General features: G+C 33.7%; 1 protein-coding gene across 2 annotated transcripts; it reads left to right on the top strand.

Moving 5' to 3' along the window:
• LOC100369822 (transmembrane protein 255A-like) lies at positions 1–18,079 on the top strand. 2 transcript variants are annotated; one of them, XM_006819076.3, is made up of 8 exons: positions 1–114; positions 7,585–7,669; positions 7,872–8,011; positions 9,365–9,517; positions 13,053–13,237; positions 13,724–13,880; positions 14,915–14,965; positions 17,469–18,079. In XM_006819076.3, exons 2-8 carry the CDS (start codon positions 7,618–7,620, stop codon positions 17,784–17,786), a joined length of 1,056 nt encoding a protein of 351 aa, XP_006819139.1. In that variant the 5' UTR covers positions 1–114; positions 7,585–7,617; the 3' UTR covers positions 17,787–18,079. The 2 variants fall into 2 exon arrangements, with proteins under 2 accessions (XP_006819139.1, XP_085358094.1); XM_085501968.1 differs by lacking the exon at positions 14,915–14,965 and having other exon boundaries at positions 17,469–17,926.
• The last annotated feature ends 793 nt before the right edge of the window (positions 18,080–18,872 follow it).

Below are 18,872 nucleotides of genomic sequence, written 5' to 3'. Positions count from 1 at the left end.
GCTATACAAACCGATGCCCAATGTTCAAAAAACAACAAATGATGATGTTGCCGCTTTTTCAATTTCTCGTCGTTTCCGCCGAGCGGATAGAACACAGCAAGCAGACAAAGTGAGGTGAGTGTTACGTTTTTTTTTTGAAATTATCTTGTTTTATTAATAATAAAGTCTAACAGAGTCGACGACAATACAGTTCTCAGAAGTGTCACTATCACTGTATCAGAACTGTATAAGACACTTAGATTGTGACTTGGTCGTCAGACCGACGCAATGCTACCATAAGTCATTTATTGGCATCTATGCTAGTAGAAAAATATAGTATACTGTATTAAGGGTATGTTCATTGTACTGAAACCTTTGATTCTCAGAATACAAAAAAAAAAAAACAAGCTTCTAATTATGTTTATTCATTCATTCTTTCTATTCATTCATTCATTCATTCATTCATTCATTCATTCATTCATTCATTCATTCATTCATTCATTCATTCATTCTTTCCATTCATTCTTTCCATTCATTCTTTCCATTCATTCATTCATTCAGCTATTTATTCAATATTCTGAAGTTACGCATGAAGTAGTTATATGCAAACAAGTGCTACTTTACGTATGACTGTGTAGGTAATTATAACATATAGTGAGCAATAAATTTTGTGTTTTCATAATAAATTATTTGCACACTTCAAGATTGTTGTCTTTTGGAATTTTAATGTTGCTTAAATATGTCTGTTCACTGTATTTATTACATTACTAGGTGATATGAGTTTTTATATTCAACTTTGTATTTATTATATATGATCACAGATAAATATTCCTTCAAACTATCTGTTTTTATGAGTACCGTTAGTGTGTATGAAATTCAAATCTTTTTAGATACTTGTATTCAATAATTAACAGTACTTATGAACATAAATTTAAACCTGTATAAATCAGTGTCAATGATAGTATTTTCAATAGTGAATTCAATGTAACATAAATGGCAGAGACCATTCTGTCTTCTCATATACCTAATTACTGAAACAATCTCATGTTTCATCAATCATTATTTCAAAATTTAATATTTAACCTTTCAGGGTATAATTTTTTATAATTTTTATAAGCTGCAAATAACTTTTGATTTTTTGTATATTTTATTTTTGTTTGCTGCTACTATATTTACACGGCAAAATATTTTCTGTGAAACATACTGATTTGTCAATTGGTTGGTAATGTGCTCTAAACAGAATCCTTGACGATATAGTATACTGTATACTGTTAAATTGTGGCCATTATAATTAAGTTTTTATGAATAGTGATTTCAGGTCATTCATAACATGTCACTGATCAAAATTTCCTTAAATTTGTAATTTTCAATATTAGTATTGAATATTAAAATTTTAATTAGTATTAGTATTATTTGAAAAACGTTAATGTAACATGTAGCACAAGTTTAAAATAAAGAGAATTTTATTATTTGTGTAAATAACTTTGTTGATATTGTTTGGAATCACCATGCTGGTATACACTGAAGCATAGCTGGAACATTTTTTTTATTGCCAAAACAAATTTGGAGATAAAAAGGGAAGAATTATTTGAGCCAAAAATAAAGGAATGGACTTTTTATCACCTCAACGTTAAACAAACATTGATGCAGACAAACATCTGCGGTGGACAATGGCTATGAATGCAGTTGGGAAGACTCCCATATTCCCGAGGTCTTGCAGCCAACGGTCAAGAAATTTTTGCAACAAACAAATTGCAAAATGTGATCTGGCAGGTGCAGCAGTTCTGAACGATGAACAGAGAATTTGTTTTTGTCTGTACTTAGACCTATAATGTATTATTACACCTGTGAGTTTTTCCCTTTCTGATCATGAGCAGAAAATAGCCACTACCGGTAATATGTTTGCTATGAGTCACTGGCACTACGCTGGCATTTTTTCAGACTGTATCTCCAAAGCAAGTATTATATTATATTATTCTAAATACCTATCATGCAAATCAGCAATTACCCCCGATAATTCCATTCCAAGACAATTCAATCTTTTACTTTATATAACACGTGAAATTATTCTTTTATTAGTCAAAATTGTGTTCATTGTTTTGTTTTTTTAAATTTGAATTTTTAGACAAAATTTCAGACTTTTCTGTATTTCTAATAAATGAATAATAACCTAAGTTAATCATTCAACATTCTCCAATGCATTGATTTGCATATTTATTGTGCAAAATTGTAAATTTTTATTTCCTGGAATATTTTTTTGAAAATTCTTCAAATTGGTATACAGCATCACAATCTTTTGTATAAACTCGATATTTTCAATTAATCAGTGTATGACTCAGTAGTCACACTTTACACAATTATATGCATTTCACCATATTATTATGTTGCTGTTCAATTACATTACTGGTTAACAAAGCCTAACAAAATTGAATTAGGCCATGTCCAATGATTGAGATCACTTCTTAATAACAATGTAACAATATACATTTTTTTTAGCAGTTTTTGTTTTCTGAAATATACAGCAATACTAAAAATATTATTTGCATAGATATTCACCACATTTTGAATTCTTTGGAGGAAACAATACATTCAGTGGTTACCGGTAACTGCAGATTCACTGGGATTTAATTTAGCCCAATTGGCTATGCTCAAACTAAGCAAAAATATACTACTGTTTTTTTTTTATAGAACAAATACATTTGTAGTACCATTTTTATTTGAAAAATCACCCTGGGTGTTTTGGATAATAGAACATGTTTTGGCTTTTTTCTTAACAAGTTAGATTTTTGTACTTGAATGGCAAAAAATCTTAATTAAGAATGATAAAATGTACTTTAATAATTCATGGTGTTCAAAAAACGATTTAAATTAGTATCCTTATAATTTGCTTTTAAACTTTTCATGCAAAATATAGCACAGAAAGCATTATTGTCAAGTTAATTTTTGCAAAAAAAATGTGACATCCCGAGATGTATGTGTCAGCTTACTTGTACATCCCTGTGATCCCTACTGGGGATTGCAACACGACAATTTCAATGAAACGTGAACTTCAGTCATTTTCTCAGTCAATTAGAAAACATTGCTTGAATGACTGTACTTTGGCGCCATGTTGTTGAAGGTTGAAAATTCATCATTACCATATATGGATGCCATTAGTGACCAAAATGAAATTAACAATGAACTTGCTTTATATATTTTGACCCCCTGAATTATGTTTTAAACTCCAAGATGAGATAGTATATGTAAAAACCTCTGTGATATATGAACATAAAGCAGTTTTAGTCCACTTACATGTATATGGAATTCTTTGTTTGTCTACACAGGTGAACAAGTCTTTTATATGGAATACTCTTACCAACTATAATACATGTTCTACCAAATTAAATAAAACACTACTTTATCTTCACAAGAATTAATTCCACCTACAATAACAATTTGGTTTATTATATAAAATTGGTACAAATGTAATTTTTTCAGAAATTGCTAGTTATTGGAGATGCTCAAAAATCCAAAATTTATGCCATTAGACGTAAGGGAGGAGATGGAAAATAAAAAAAAAAAATCCACATAGAAAATTGTGAAAACAAATTATAATTATAACAATATTTATAAAAATATTAGTAATTAAAAGATCTTTTTAAAACAATACTATCTTGCTCAATATAACAGAAAGAATTTTTTTTCTTTATTTGTCTACCATCTTTTCTAGAGTTTAAATAGTCAATTGGGGTAGGGGATAGAGGGAGGGGAAAGAAAGTTTACATCTAGTAGTTTTGTTTTTATTTTCAACATTTATAGAAGCTTTTATAACTACATACTACCTACCGGTATATCACGTTTCCATATATTTTACTAAGTATGCTCATCAAATCCAATGTCTCCCCAATGAATATTTCTATTTAGATGTAGATTTTCCCACTCACTTGCACAGAGTTCAAAATGATAAGACATCCCTAGGGGTGCAGGATATTTTATCATAAATATCTTCTCTGAACCCTATCCTGTAGTGAAATGTGAGCTTGTGTAACTATGTGATGGATGTATTTGGATTGTAACTGGAATCTTGAAATATTGATGTGTTCAGTAAATTTATAGTTGATGAATGCTAATCAGGTTAAGTGGTTTTATTGTTTTGTATTTTCAAATCATCTTGTTAATTATTTTTCTCAAAAATTCAAATTATACTACAGTAGGTGAGTGCTATTTAACAGTGCTTTTAAACTGAATTACCATTTACATTTTAACTCGTTGGGTGAACCCTCCTCTGAGATATCAAGATGTACATATGTGTCGAGGTAATTTCTTTATTACCATATTTACTGTGAATGAGTGCTATTTTCACTACTTCATTTTTCCTTATTCGGAAAGTTCACAATAATTCTTTTGAAATGCAATTAACAGTTACAAATAGTGCCCAAAGAAACATGTATGATTATTTGGGGCATGTCAAATTATTATTGATTTGTATGGTTGCATAATTTTTAAATGTATGTAATATAAAGATGTATGTAAAGGAGACATCGTGATATGACTGGAATGAGGGGGTTGTTGATTTGAAGCTCGCTAGTACCATGGTGTTGTGTGTGGGCAAGACACTTTACATAGTACCGGTACATGTATATCAGCATTGGTATAGTGTTTGCGTTTAAAAGCAATCACAGTGCTCACCAATTGTATGTCTTGTAATTACATTCATGTATGCAGGAGTGTCTTTTTAAATGCTTTTCCTGGATTAAATTCTAGTATATTTAACTTGTGATTCACTTGTAAAAAAATTGCCAGCTGTCAAGATAAGTGGATAGTTTGGTCACCAATGCCCAAATGCTGTTTTACTATTCTCAGTCATACATGTATTTAGCCTACTTAACATTCAATATTGAGTATCAAAACATTACTAGGTCCCGTTCTAAGTGTAGCAAACCTATTGCGTACCTGTACCACCTCAGTTGCCTTTGAAATTTGTGGCCTTGATTTTAGTGGCCTTATTATCTGCTAAAACTGCTGCCTATAAAAGCTACATATATTTCACCACCACCAGCTGTAACAGGCGTAGTGGCTGTTCCCTTGACTTGCTGTAACACAAACATTATTATGAGTTTTGTGATTAAAGTTGGTATTTCTTATGAAGCTTTTATACATACATATATACATGTGTACTATACTCTAACAAATGATATTTTGTTGTCTTTTTTTATATGAGTGATACCATGAGGTTATCACCGTTGTCTTTATCATATTACCTTTTGCCTTGTTTCTCTCTACATTGTGTTTGAACTTTAAATGATGATCTGTGATGTGAATATCGCAATGTTTTCTATACTGATATCTACAGGGATATTCCACAGTAAATGAATAACATTTGTGTGCATTATGGACATGTGATAATTCACTATATAAAGTTGTATCGCCAACATTGTATTCAACACATAAGTATTATGCATATTTCTATTGAGATTAATCAAGTTTGACATTTTTACACATACATGCACTATCATCAGCTTCATTGAGAGCAAGAAAAGTAGAACTCACAAATAATTTATTGTAACCTCTTCTGTGTTGCTCTTTAAAACATCTACATGTATACTTGCTACAAACATGCATGCTGTGGTGTTCTTTAAAACATCTACATGTATACTTGCTACAAACATGCATGCTGTGGTGTTCTTTAAAACATCTACATGTATACTTGCTACAAACATGCATGCTGTGGTGTTCTTTAAAACATCTACATGTATACTTGCTACAAACATGCATGCTGTGGTGTTCTTTAAAACATCTACATGTATACTTGCTACAAACATGCATGCTGTGGTGTTCTTTAAAACATCTACATGTATACTTGCTACAAACATGCATGCTGTGGTGTTCTTTAAAACATCTACATGTATACTTGCTACAAACATGCATGCTGTGGTGTTCTTTAAAACATCTACATGTATACTTGCTACAAACATGCATGCTGTGGTGTTCTTTAAAACATCTACATGTATACTTGCTACAAACATGCATGCTGTGGTGTTCTTTAAAACATCTACATGTATACTTGCTACAAACATGCATGCTGTGGTGTTCTTTAAAACATCTACATGTATACTTGCTACAAACATGCATGCTGTGGTGTTCTTTAAAACATCTACATGTATACTTGCTACAAACATGCATGCTGTGGTGTTCTTTAAAACATCTACATGTATACTTGCTACAAACATGCATGCTGTGGTGTTCTTTAAAACATCTACATGTATACTTGCTACAAACATGCATGCTGTGGTGTTCTTTAAAACATCTACATGTATACTTGCTACAAACATGCATGCTGTGGTGTTCTTTAAAACATCTACATGTATACTTGCTACAAACATGCATGCTGTGGTGTTCTTTAAAACATCTACATGTATACTTGCTACAAACATGCATGCTGTGGTGTTCTTTAAAACATCTACATGTATACTTGCTACAAACATGCATGCTGTGGTGTTGCTCTTCAATCAAAAGTGAGCTGCCATGCAAATGTGTAAGATATATTCATGTATTACTGGCAGTCACTGTGTTAAAAGCCTCACTACCAAGTACCATAATTCAAATATGAGAATCTTGTCATAAAAAATAATTAGTCAGTTGAAATCAAGTTTCCTATTAATTTATTATATATGTTGACAATAATTATTATAAATATTTATATTTTTTTTCACACTATGTCACTATTCACAAATTTGACACGTTAGTAATTTCAATGATAACAATATTTTAAAACTAGCAAAATGACAACTTTTCTTTGGAAAATTGTTATTTCCTAGGCTGCCACATGTTTAAAATACAGTGGCCTATGCATTGTGTGTCACATACTAATATATCATAGTAATGCCCCTACTCTATTACAATTAATTAATTTGTTTGATTAATAACATCCTTGCATACATTAAAATAATTTTAGTTTAGTGTTTTGGTAATTTGAATATGACCATGCTTAATGTGTGATCACATGTATGTATGTACTCTTCCATCACAGCAAGGAGGTTGGATAAATAGTGGGCAACATTATTTCATAAAACAGTTTAAGGGTTGACTATGTATACATGTATTTTCAGAACTTTTTGATTGCATTTTCCATACAATGTTTTCAAGAATTCACTAACTTGTAAATATAAATAGTAAATAGAAACTGACTTTTCTGTTCACCCCAATTTATTTTAAAGTCCCTTATCCGTTTCATTCATAAGGAGATTTTGCTCTGTGTTTGAAACAAAGATTTCTTATCTGATCTGGTTAGCATGATTTTACTGTCCATACTCAGCAGCACACAAGAAATATAAATGTACACGGCTTCTTCTCCTGTGCTACTTCTTTCTCATAAGAAAAGTAATTTCCTGACAATCTAAATATCAAACATGATAGTCCAGCTACATATTACATGCAACTATGTCTTTCCCATTCTGCAATGGGATACTTATTATTCTAATTAATGCGTCTGTTGAAGGTGGAGCCCAACGTAAAGTTGAGATTTTACAGTACTTTAAAAATTATTGCATGTGATGAGAATAAAGGGAATGGTATACTATTCCATCAACAATTATATTATCAATTAATTTCCTTCTTGTTTTTCAGGCTGTGCCTTGGTTTGTTTTACTTGACAAGACAATGGAAGGGCAAACTGTGTTACAGCCTAACATAGTACAGCAACATTGTAAAGGCAAGTTTATATATTAGTAGATACCACTAGCAAAATTATTTCAATCAGTAATTCATATTAATTGTGGTATTCTCAATTATTTGTTTATTTGTTATTAATAAATCAATTGATCAATTAACTAGTCAAATTACTTAATCACATGAATTCAATTGATTGTATAATTTCTTTCTTTCTTTTTTTCTTTTTCATTCATTTAATACAGAGTATGAGGAGAAACAACGCAATGCAATGGTATCATGTATTTGTCAAATACTTATTTCCATTGTCACATTTGCTATTGGAATTAAAATTTATACAATGGTTGAAAATATACGAATTGGTGCATTTTGGCCAGCAATAGTTGTAAGTAATACTCCGTAGCTGTTATTAGTCTCCGTTCGGACGAAGTCCGAAAATGGGGACTTATAATTCGGTCTCTGTGCGTCCGTGCGCCTGTTCGAAGTCATATCTCAGAATCCCTTGGACCGATCCCGTTCATTCTTTGCATGTGCCTAGTACCTTATGTGGGACATATGCACATGCAGTGGTTTGGCGATTCGATTCAAAATGGCCGACTGGCAGCCATCTTGTTTTTTGAAAATGTTGTATTTTGGACATGCTTTGTCAGTTTTCATTCAAACTTGGTACATAGATTATACATGTTAGGATACATGTCCATGACGATTTATTTCACAATTGGATCAAAGATGGCCGACTGGCAGCCATTTTGTTTTTTGAAAATGTTGTATTTTGGACATGCTTTGTCAGTTGTCATTTAAACTTGGTACATAGATTATACATGTTAGGATACATGTCCATGATGATTTATTTCGCAATTGGATCAAAGATGGCCGACTGGGAGGCATCTTGTTTTTTGTTTTTTTTATGCGGTATCTTGAACGTGCTCTGTCAGTTTTCATTCAAATTTGGCACATACATGTACTTTATACATGTTAGGATGCATGTCCATGACAATTTGTTTCAAAATCTGGCCAAGGATGGCCGATTGACAGCCATCTGACTTTTTGGTCTTACTACTATATTTCCACAATTTATGTACTATTTTTATTCGTATTTGGCACATACATCATACATATCAGTGTGTTTCATAATCAGATCAAAGATGGCCGAATAACGGCTGTTTTTATTTTTGGCCATATTACTACTACAAGGAACATGTGTTTTGATGTAAATAACCAATTTGTTGTATACGCCACTTGGAACTCAAGTTTCAAGGACACGCTTGCGACAACCGCTCCGCTTTAATATGACGAGCACAAAGAGAACTTTCAAAAATTTAACGGGGACTGTGTCATTTCTAATGACTTGTTACATTTATGCTTTTGGCCAGCAATAGTTGTAAGTAGTACTCCCTAGCTGTTATTACATTTATGCTTTTGGCCAGCAATAGTTGTACCGGTAAGTAATACTCCGTAGCTATTATTAAATTTATGTAACATTGTCTCTGACTGCAGTTTGTTATTCAACCTATCCCACATACATCTTGATTGGCTGTGAGTAGCCATGTGATTAGATTACATTTAAATGTGATTTCTTGTGGCTGATTTGCATGTATGCAGATTAAATGATAAACCATGAATTGCAAAATAGTTGTTGGAGTGAACCTCCACTACAACTCAGCAGTAATGCAATTTACAGCTTGATTGATAATATTTTCGCCTTTAGATGATTATCTGATTTTCATTTTTTTTCCAGTTAATTATTGGAGCAGTTGTTTCCATGGCAGGCGTGTACTTAAAAGCAGCTGGCAGAGGTTGGATGATAGCTGGCGTTATTTTGACATGCATTGGAATTGCAATGGCTTTTATAGGTGCAATTGTCGATGGTGTAGGAGCAGGTCTAGTAGCTGTAAGTACTAATCAAGGTTTATTAGGGAAGAGTAGGAAATCAAACGGGCGGTGCACCGTGGTCATTACCGCGGTGTACCGCAGAACGCCGGGGAGAGCCGCGGACTGCTTATAATTAGAGGTCTCTACCGCTGTACCGGTCTCTACCGCGGTCCTCGGTAATGTGTGAAATACGTACTTAACAGTTTCTTTGTGATTTCACGAGTCATTGTTTTGAAATCCGATGCTGTAAATGAATACGATATGTGCGCTTGTTTCGTATTTAGTACATGTATTTAGCGTAAATTTCCAAAGTGATGCGATACAATTTTTCATGGTACATGTAGGTATACCTTTATTACACTGGAATAAAGTTTACAATTGAAAAGAGGACGATTTACAAAGTTTCAGCGTATCCAAGCCGTATCCTGGTTCTTGATTGATTTGGCAGTATCATGTTCACCATTTGTGTCACACTCCAGAAAAAATGGCCAGCAAACGAGAAACGGGCGAACTAATCAAAACAGGTCAGGCTGTCTGCATTGCACTGACAATGACATCTTGGTTGACAGAATCTTTTTTAAACAAAACGTTATTTTTCTGTTACATGTTCGTGTTCCATGGTACTCGTGAGTGTGAAAGGCATTTTGAATGAATAATTATTGAGTTTATGATACCGTACGATAACGCTAGCTGGCTTGATTAGAATTTCATTGCGTGTGAACCGCTGAGGTCATTGCCCGTTACTGTGCCAACCGCATGTAGTTCAAAAGCACCTGACATTGTTTTGTTTTTTTTCACTCGAAATGTAAGCAATACTCTGCGTTCAAAGTACGCTGCCCCGATTTTGAAATTACAGTAAATTGTAACGCATGGATTTTATTTACATGAAATTTAGTTTATTTCAAAATGATATAGATGTCAAACCATAATTATTATTATTTGAAATGTTGTTTCTTGACTTGACTTTTCTGGCTTTAGTGTTTTGTGTGTGCGTGTTTGTTTACAATATCATTATCAACAACAGTTATTCAGTGGCCCCGTCTCTGAGGCAGTAAGTCGCGGTTTCGACTAAGTCGCGTAGTTCGATGGCTCCGGACGATTGTATTGTGTTTTGCCGTCAGTTTTAAAGTAGAAAAACTAAGTCTGGTATTATCGCGTATTTAATTGCCCGCTCAATCAGTTGGAGGTGACAACTTAACACCTACAGACCGTCAATTACTGAAATAGAAAGGGTGATAGCAGCCTGACTCGAGGTGTCGACAGGGGTATAAAAAATAAGTTTGCGTAATTATTGCAAAGGCAACACATTATCAAGTCGGCAAAGTTGAAATATTCACAGCCAGTACGTAAACAATGAAAAACAAGTTTGCGCAATTATTACGAAGCCAACGCATTATCAAGTCGGCAAAGTTGAAATATTCACAGCCAGTACGTAAACAATGGAAAATAAGTTTGCGTAATTATTACGAAGGCAAGGCATTATCACATCGGCAATGGTGAAATATTCACAACCAGAACGGTAACAATTTTTACGTAGGCAACGCAGAGCCAGAAAAAATTTGCGTAATGGGATGTGTATATTAAAAAGGTCAACACGCGGAGGCGAATGGTCACCAAGGTAACAACCTACTTGTTCAGCGCGTGACTTGGGGTTAAACTTGGGCCAAGGTTTATTAGATTAGTCAGTTTCGCCAAGAAGTGCGCTATTTTTTTCGCTGATCACCCAGTTGTTGTAGTATATATTGTAGCACCAAGTGTGTGACACTCCCTCTTCGACTTCAGCTTGCTTTTCCTACTTAGTGCATGGTCTCGAGGTAACGTAAACTGCGGCCTCTCATCGAGTGTTTTACACTTGGAATTTATACTTCGCCCAATTATATTGGTATACGCAACACATTAATCTTTTAAAATAAATCCTGAGACTATACATGATGTAAATTCAAAATAATGTGATATTATTTTACATTATGTGGGGTCTACATTATTCTGGGTTGCTTTGCAATGTTATACCAAGACTCGTGAAAATAAAATAGTGTTCTTCTGCGAACTAATAGAGACGATTTTTCCAATCTTCTGGTACCACTCGATTTTTATTATTTGAACTTGGCGGCAAGTAACCTTTAGTTTCCCAGTCTATTGTGTCCATTCATAGTCTTAACAATAGGGTGTAAATTGCCATGCGAGCCTACCGCACACGACCGCGGTAAACCGGGGTCATGGAATCTATGCATAAATTTGCATAAAATGCGGTCGACCGGCGAGCACCCACCACCACCGCGGTAATGACCGCGGTAAACCGCGAGTTTGATTTCCTACTCTTTCCCTTATACAGGTTAACCAATTGTGTGTCACGTAACAAATATATACACTTAGGTTAGCCAATTGTGTATCACATAACAAATATATACACTACATGTATATAAAACAAACATAATATGACTAATGTTGCCTGTGAATGATTGCATTTTGAACATTCATCAGCTCGTAGTACCGGTAGTAGGCAAATCAAAATGTGTGAGTCAGGAAGTCAGTATAATTAACTTTTCAACTATACACCTGTTTCTTAAGAATTAATCATCACATTATAATGAAACTAGGTACGTATGTGCCCTAAAACAATACACAGACCTAGTTAGTTTTGGGTTGAAGTCTATGTATAATAATTGCTTAATTTGCATAATTATTACCCAATTTTCTACCAATATCTCAAAAACCAATTAGTGCATTTCAATAAGGTTTTGCATATAAGTGCCTACGATCAATGCTAAAGACCTACTTAGTTTTGGATTGAAATTCAAGCATACTAATTGTCTAATTTACATAGTCATCACATTCCATTGATATTTGGTTCATAGATGCTCTGTGGTAATCCACAGACGTGATTAGTTTGATGTTAAAAACCAAGCATATTGATTATTTAATTATTATTAGCCAATTTCTGATACTCAAAAAATAAGATTTAAATTGAACTTGTGGTAGAAGTGCTATGGAATAAATTACATATATAGACTGCAAACCACAGATTCTAATTTTTTTTCTGTAAAACTTTAATAGTATGAATCACATTGTGCATCTCAAAAGCAGACAAATACTACCGTTAGTTGCCAAGCTTCTTGCTTAAAAATCTTGCGTAACAAAAGATGACACATTTAAAACTGTATTAAACATAAATACATAACTTAAATTTTTTAATATGCCTCCAATATTCTCAGAACACAGAGGTTATTTCTAAGTTTCTTTGATCCAGCTTGCAGACCCTGCATGCCAACAATTTTTTGATGTAAGATACAAACACTGGACCAGAGAAAATGACTTTCTGGTCAACTTCTTTTCCTTTTTATTTATTTTAACTTTAAACTTAAAAAAAACTTTTAACGTTATACACGATTACCAGTAATATGAAATAAAAAAAGATTGGGACTACATTGTAGCTATAATTTCTATTTTGATTTTGGGTAGGAGTGACAAATTTTATTGTTAATTGGGTTTATTTTCAGCTCTATTGTGTGTTTTAGAATGTTTTGTTTATTCCATTTTTGGTCTTACACAAACAGAGAACTGACTTCAGTAGATGCTCCCATATTTCCCATGCTATTGAGATGCACTGCCCAGAAGCTTCTTCTACTGGTTTTGTAGATATTTCCGGTGGAGATTATTCTTGTACTCTTCCACTGGCTGACAGTAGCTGTTATTGTTGCTATTTATATTCTGAAAGAAAATGTGAGCCTCTATACTTCAGGTATGTTTTGATTCATTGTACTGCAGCATTGTTGTGACTGTACAAAGGAAGTTATCTGTACAAATTTTATTTGCGGTCATTTTAAATGTCTGGAGGAAGTTAATAATGGGATTATTGGAACACTAATAAAGACTTTCCCATGAAACCTGCAAGTTACCCATACAAATCTTGTTTGCGTCCACTGTAATGAATGCAGTTCTAGAGCCATATTTCTGACAAGTTCTGACCGTTCATGTTCAAGCTTTATATATTTTCTAAACTTGATAACTCACAGGGACTATGTAATGCAATTACCCGGTTTATCAGAAGCAATGTCAATAAAATTACTGAACATAGAATTTGAGAGAAAACTACCGCCGATGGTATGTGAATTGTGACTAATGTCAGTATTTGATTTACTGGTGAGAAAGTTGAATTTTCAGGCTAGAATTGTGCACACATGTTGTGTTGTATATTGACAAAAATCATTTGTTTTTTTGTTTGTAGTTTATCAGCTCAGCCCTATAAATATGAAGGTGTAGAGTCATGTGGACAGATTCAGTTCACTTATAATAATCTACTGTGGGCATCAGTTGCTTTCAGTGTTGTTAGTTTCTTCGTTGGCGTCGTGTGTGCAGCCCTCGTCTGTGCTTTTAAGTCATTGGTAAGTGATATTTATGTAAATCTATGTAAAAAATTTGTCAAGCTCTGTTGTAATGTGTATCTGAGCATAGAATAGTTTGTACATGATGTTTATTGCACAGAATACATGGTACAAGGGCTTGTTTTGTGTAGGCTGCCGTGAATACATGGTACAAGGGCTTGTTTTGTGTAGGCTGCCGTGAATACATGCTACAAGGGCTTGTTTTGTGAAGACTGCCATGAATACATGGTACAGGGCCTGTTTTGTGTGGGCTGCCATGAATAAATGGTACAAGGGCCTGTTTTGTGAAGGCTGCCATGAATTCATGGTAAAGAACCTGGTTTGTGAAGGCTACCTTGAATACATGGTAAAGAACCTGGTTTGTGAAGGTTACCTTCAATGCATGGTACAGGGCCTGTTTTATATAGACTACTATGAATACATGGTACAGGACCTGTTTTGTGTGGGCTGCCATGAATACATGGTACAAGGGCCTGTTTTGTGTAGGCTGCCATGAATTCATGGTAAAGAACCTGGTTTGTGAAGGTTACCTTGAATACATGGTAAAGAACCAGTTTGTGAAGGCTACCTTCAATGCATGGTACAGGGCCTGTTTTATATATGCTACTATGAATACATGGTACAGGGCCGGTTTTATATAGGCTACCGTGAATACATGGTACAGGGCCTGTTTTGTGTAAGCTACTATGAGTGCATATTATAGATCTGTTTTGCTTACACAAAAGAAGTATCCTCCTATTTGGAGAATATGTTGTTAAATCATCAAGTTTTAATTGCAGTCTTACATTCCTCACTCAAACTACTACTGTTTTGTGAAGGACAAATCTTGTTGAAAATATTAAAGCACACTAGTTTGTGAAATTCTAATCTAATTTTGTTACAGTGAACATCTCAGTGTGGGTTTTCTGTAAGCCAGGATGACACTTGCATTCACTTTCATAAATTTATAAAAAATGTAATTGTTCATAGCATGTTTTTCAACATTTGTCTCTACATATATTTCAACTATTTTCTTGAATTTAATTTGTTTGCAGGATTCCCCATCTGATGTAGCTCTTAGTCAATACCCAGTCACTGATGAGAGGGTAAAATTAACCCATACACATACAAAATCTTGCTGTATTATTATATCTTGCAGTTCTCAAAGCTGTGGAATTTGTAGTACCGTTAAAATCTGATTACTAACTATGGTTTATATTACAATAATGGAACTTCGAAAATTAGTTCAAAACTATAAAGTGATAGTGCTGTTTGTATCTAAATAATCTATCTATATAAATAATAAACAAATTCAGTGACAAAAATAATTGCCACTCATCTTAGAATCAAGTTGATTCAACATTTGTTTTTGGCATGACTTATTTGCAATGCTAGGGTGCCCCAGGTCATTCTTTTCAAAACCATCATAGCTGACATAATGTCACTATCTTTTCTCTTTTCATTTTGACAAAATTTACTAATATACATGTAATAAAAGTATCAACTGGTTCAGTTTAACTATTTGATTTAGCTGATTTAAATGAATTTTCTGGTACATGTTGTGAACTTATTTTTTTCACAAACAGCACTGTTAGTTGGAACTCTCAACTAAATATGTGGTTAGTAATAGGATATGGTTGGTAATCTGAATTTAACAGTACTTAGCCACTTGTAGAATCTGACTGCTGAATTACTTGTAAAATCCTAATACAAAACCACCTATAGAATCAAAATATTTAAACCATGTGTAGAATGTCAATACTAAGCCACTTCTGAATGCTTAAACCACCTGTAGAATCTGAATGCTTGAACCACCTGTAGAATCTGAATGCTTAAACCACCTGTAGAATCTGAATGCTTGAACCACATGTAGAATCTGATGCTTAAACCACATGTAGAATCTGATGCTTAAACCAAATGTAGAATCTGAATGCTTGAACCACATGTAGAATCTGAATGCTTAAACCAAATGTAGAATCTGAATGCTTGAACCACCTGTAGAATCTGAATGCTTAAACCACCTGTAGAATCCGAATGCTTAAACCACATGTAGAATCTGAATGCTTGAACCACCTGTAGAATCTGAATGCTTAAACCACCTGTAGAATCTGAATGCTTAAACCACCTGTAGAATCAGAATGCTTGAACCACCTGTAGAATCCAAATGCTTGAACCACCTGTAGAATATAAATGCTTGAACCACCTGTAGAATCTGAATGCTTAAACCACATGTAGAATCTGAATGCTTAACCCACATGTAGAATCTGAATGCTTAACCCACATGTAGAATCTGAATGCTTGAACCACCTGTAGAATCTGAATGCTTGAACCACCTGTAGAATCTGAATGCTTGAACCACCTGTAGAATCTCAATGATTGAACCACATGTAGAATCTGAATGCTTGAACCACCTGTGGAATCTGAATGTTTGAACCACCTGTGGAATTTGAATGCTTGAACCACCTGTAGAACCTGAATGCTTGAACCACTTATAGAATGTTGATACTAGGCCACTTGTAGAATGTTGATACTAGGCAACTTGTACAATGTTGATACTAGGCCACTTGTAGTATGTGAATGCTTAACACATGTAGAGTATGGATACTAGGTCACTTGTAGGATCTTAATGCTTAAACCACTTATAGAATGTGAATAATAAGCCACTTATAGAATGTGAATACTAAGCCACTTGTAGAATGTGAATGCTTAACCACATGTAGAGTGTGGATACTAATGCTTAAACCAGTTATAGAATGTTAATACTACAAGAGTCTGCTTTCAATGAAATAGAGAAATTGTACACTTGGTACCAACCAGATTCTACTTCAGCATTTACAGTTCTATCAAACTAACATTAACACTTCTCACATATATATACATATGTACGGTATATATATACATATGTACAGTATATATATATATATGTATGAGAAAACATTTCAAAAGACAATTTTATGCTGCATCATGTTTGATATTGAGTTTATGTGACATCGTATGTGTGCTTATAAGTTTTTCTCTGCTACTAAACATATAGCTATAACAATGTATATCTCTTCTGAAAACTTGGATATTAGAAGATACAATTAATATGTGTTAGATTAATATTAATATCTGACACAGGTGCCAATTTTGATTACATGCATTATGTTAGAAATTATTAATACAAAACATGTCAATATGAATTTTCTTATGGTAACCAAGTTTTCAGAAGATGTATCTATGATGTACTGCATAATTCATTTCATGTTCCTTCAGTACTGAAGACAAAGTACACCATGTTATTTCTGTAAAATATACAGTTAGCTCAGTTTTCCTGTTAGTTGCCATTCATATTTCCAGTAAATGCTTACTAATAAAATCATTCTATATATTTTTCCTATTATAAGCATATGTCCATGAAAGCCAAATATATATATATTTGGTGAGATTTTAAATATGCCACTTAAGACTCATTTTTAACAGGGCTTTTGAGGCATTATCTGTCCTTCAAATAAAGCATTAATACTTACTATAATACAATCTTAGCAAGCATGTCTATGTTTTAACAAGGCTGTATTCCAGTGACTTTTTGCATTAGCTATAATAAACATTTTTTTTCTATTGATTCAGACATTTCCAAGAAGCCCTACAGGAACAACTACTACAGTTATCACTACACAGAGTACAGCACCAGTGAATGGGACAACCAATACACCAGTTGTTATTTACAATGCCACCAACTCGCAGGTGGTTGCATACACTGCAGGTGCCATCACTCCACCTCCAGAGTATGTCCCCAATCCATACATGCAACAGTCATCACATGGAATGCCTGGACCCACACATGGAGCATATCCATATGCACCTCCACTTGGACCTCCACCCAATGCTACCCCACCACATCTTTTGATGTATGGAGGGGAAAAACCACCTCCATATTCCCTCTGATAGGAGATGTCAGCACCAAAGCCATTAAGTGTGTATGTTTGTGTGTTTTGTCAGCATAAACTGTGAGAACTACAATGCAAGAACACTGCCTAGCTTTCAATGTACAGAAAGCATACTTTGTATTTAAAAGTATTTTGGCATATATTCAACAGAAGTCAAATCTGCCTTCCTGCCTTTAAAATATGCAGAAAAAACTTTTGGAACCTCAATTATCACTCATAAACTTACTTGATTAGTGCAACACAATAACTCTGCCCAAGCTTTTATTTCACTGCCTCTGAATTTATCTGTAGTGCAAAAAATTATAGTCAGTAATTTTCTCATACTTGGCAAGCTCAAAAAGCTTATATAAGTGAATAACTGCTGAACCATTCCTACTAGCTGGAATTTATAATCTCCTTTTCTGCGATTTTGTAATATTTGTTTTTTAACTGAAATTGTGTGTTTTGATTGTTGTTATACACTGACTTTTATTTTATGTTTTGTATGTAATAATTTATGCAAATGCTCTATATAAATGCCTACTATGCACTATAAATGCAAAGATTTATAGATTTTTCTGTCAATGACAGTAAAGAATTGCTTCAAGTAGGCTGAGCTGACTCTTCCGTCTCTGACATAAAAGTTGTCATATTTCTGTCAATATTCAAGTTTTTGTACTGTTACAAATAAAGTATTATTTTACATGTGTATGAATTATGGAATACATCCCATCAAATATGATTAATGACATATGAATAAAATACACTGATATATAAGAAATAACACCTTTAATGGTAAACATGCCTGCCCAGCATTAGGGAGATTTGGGGTTTTTACTTCTGTGAATTGCTGCCACAAAACATGCTGCCCACTTGCAAGACTGTTGGCATTCAACATTGAAAGCATGGCCTGCAGTTGAAGGTGATGTAAAGCTGTCAGTCCTGTGTGATGTACTTGTCAGTGCATGTAAAAAAATCACAGCATCCTTGTCTGGAATTTCAGATTAGTAATTAGGTTCTTTACCTGTTGATCTGCGGACCGTAAAATCTGTATTAGAAGCCGCATCCCTAATAGAAGTCGCACCCATTTTTTTTGAATAATAGA

The sequence above is a fragment of the Saccoglossus kowalevskii genome, chromosome 1, assembly GCF_978046115.1.
Source record: "Saccoglossus kowalevskii chromosome 1, keSacKowa6.1, whole genome shotgun sequence".
Classification (NCBI taxonomy): domain Eukaryota; kingdom Metazoa; phylum Hemichordata; class Enteropneusta; family Harrimaniidae; genus Saccoglossus; species Saccoglossus kowalevskii.
Note: the sequence above shows the minus strand (reverse complement) of the source record. Positions and strands in the feature narration are given on the sequence as shown.

What these genes read in the sequence shown, in the direction of transcription:
- LOC100369822 (XM_006819076.3), top strand. Translation starts at nt 7,618, where the DNA reads ATGGAAGGGCAAACTGTGTTACAGCCTAACATAGTACAGCAACATTGT. An exon ending in TAGGAGCAGGTCTAGTAGCT is followed by an intron (nt 9,518 to 13,052) that starts GTAAGTACTAAT and finishes TTACACAAACAG; the next exon opens with AGAACTGACTTCAGTAGATG. An exon ending in ACCCAGTCACTGATGAGAGG is followed by an intron (nt 14,966 to 17,468) that starts GTAAAATTAACC and finishes CTATTGATTCAG; the next exon opens with ACATTTCCAAGAAGCCCTAC.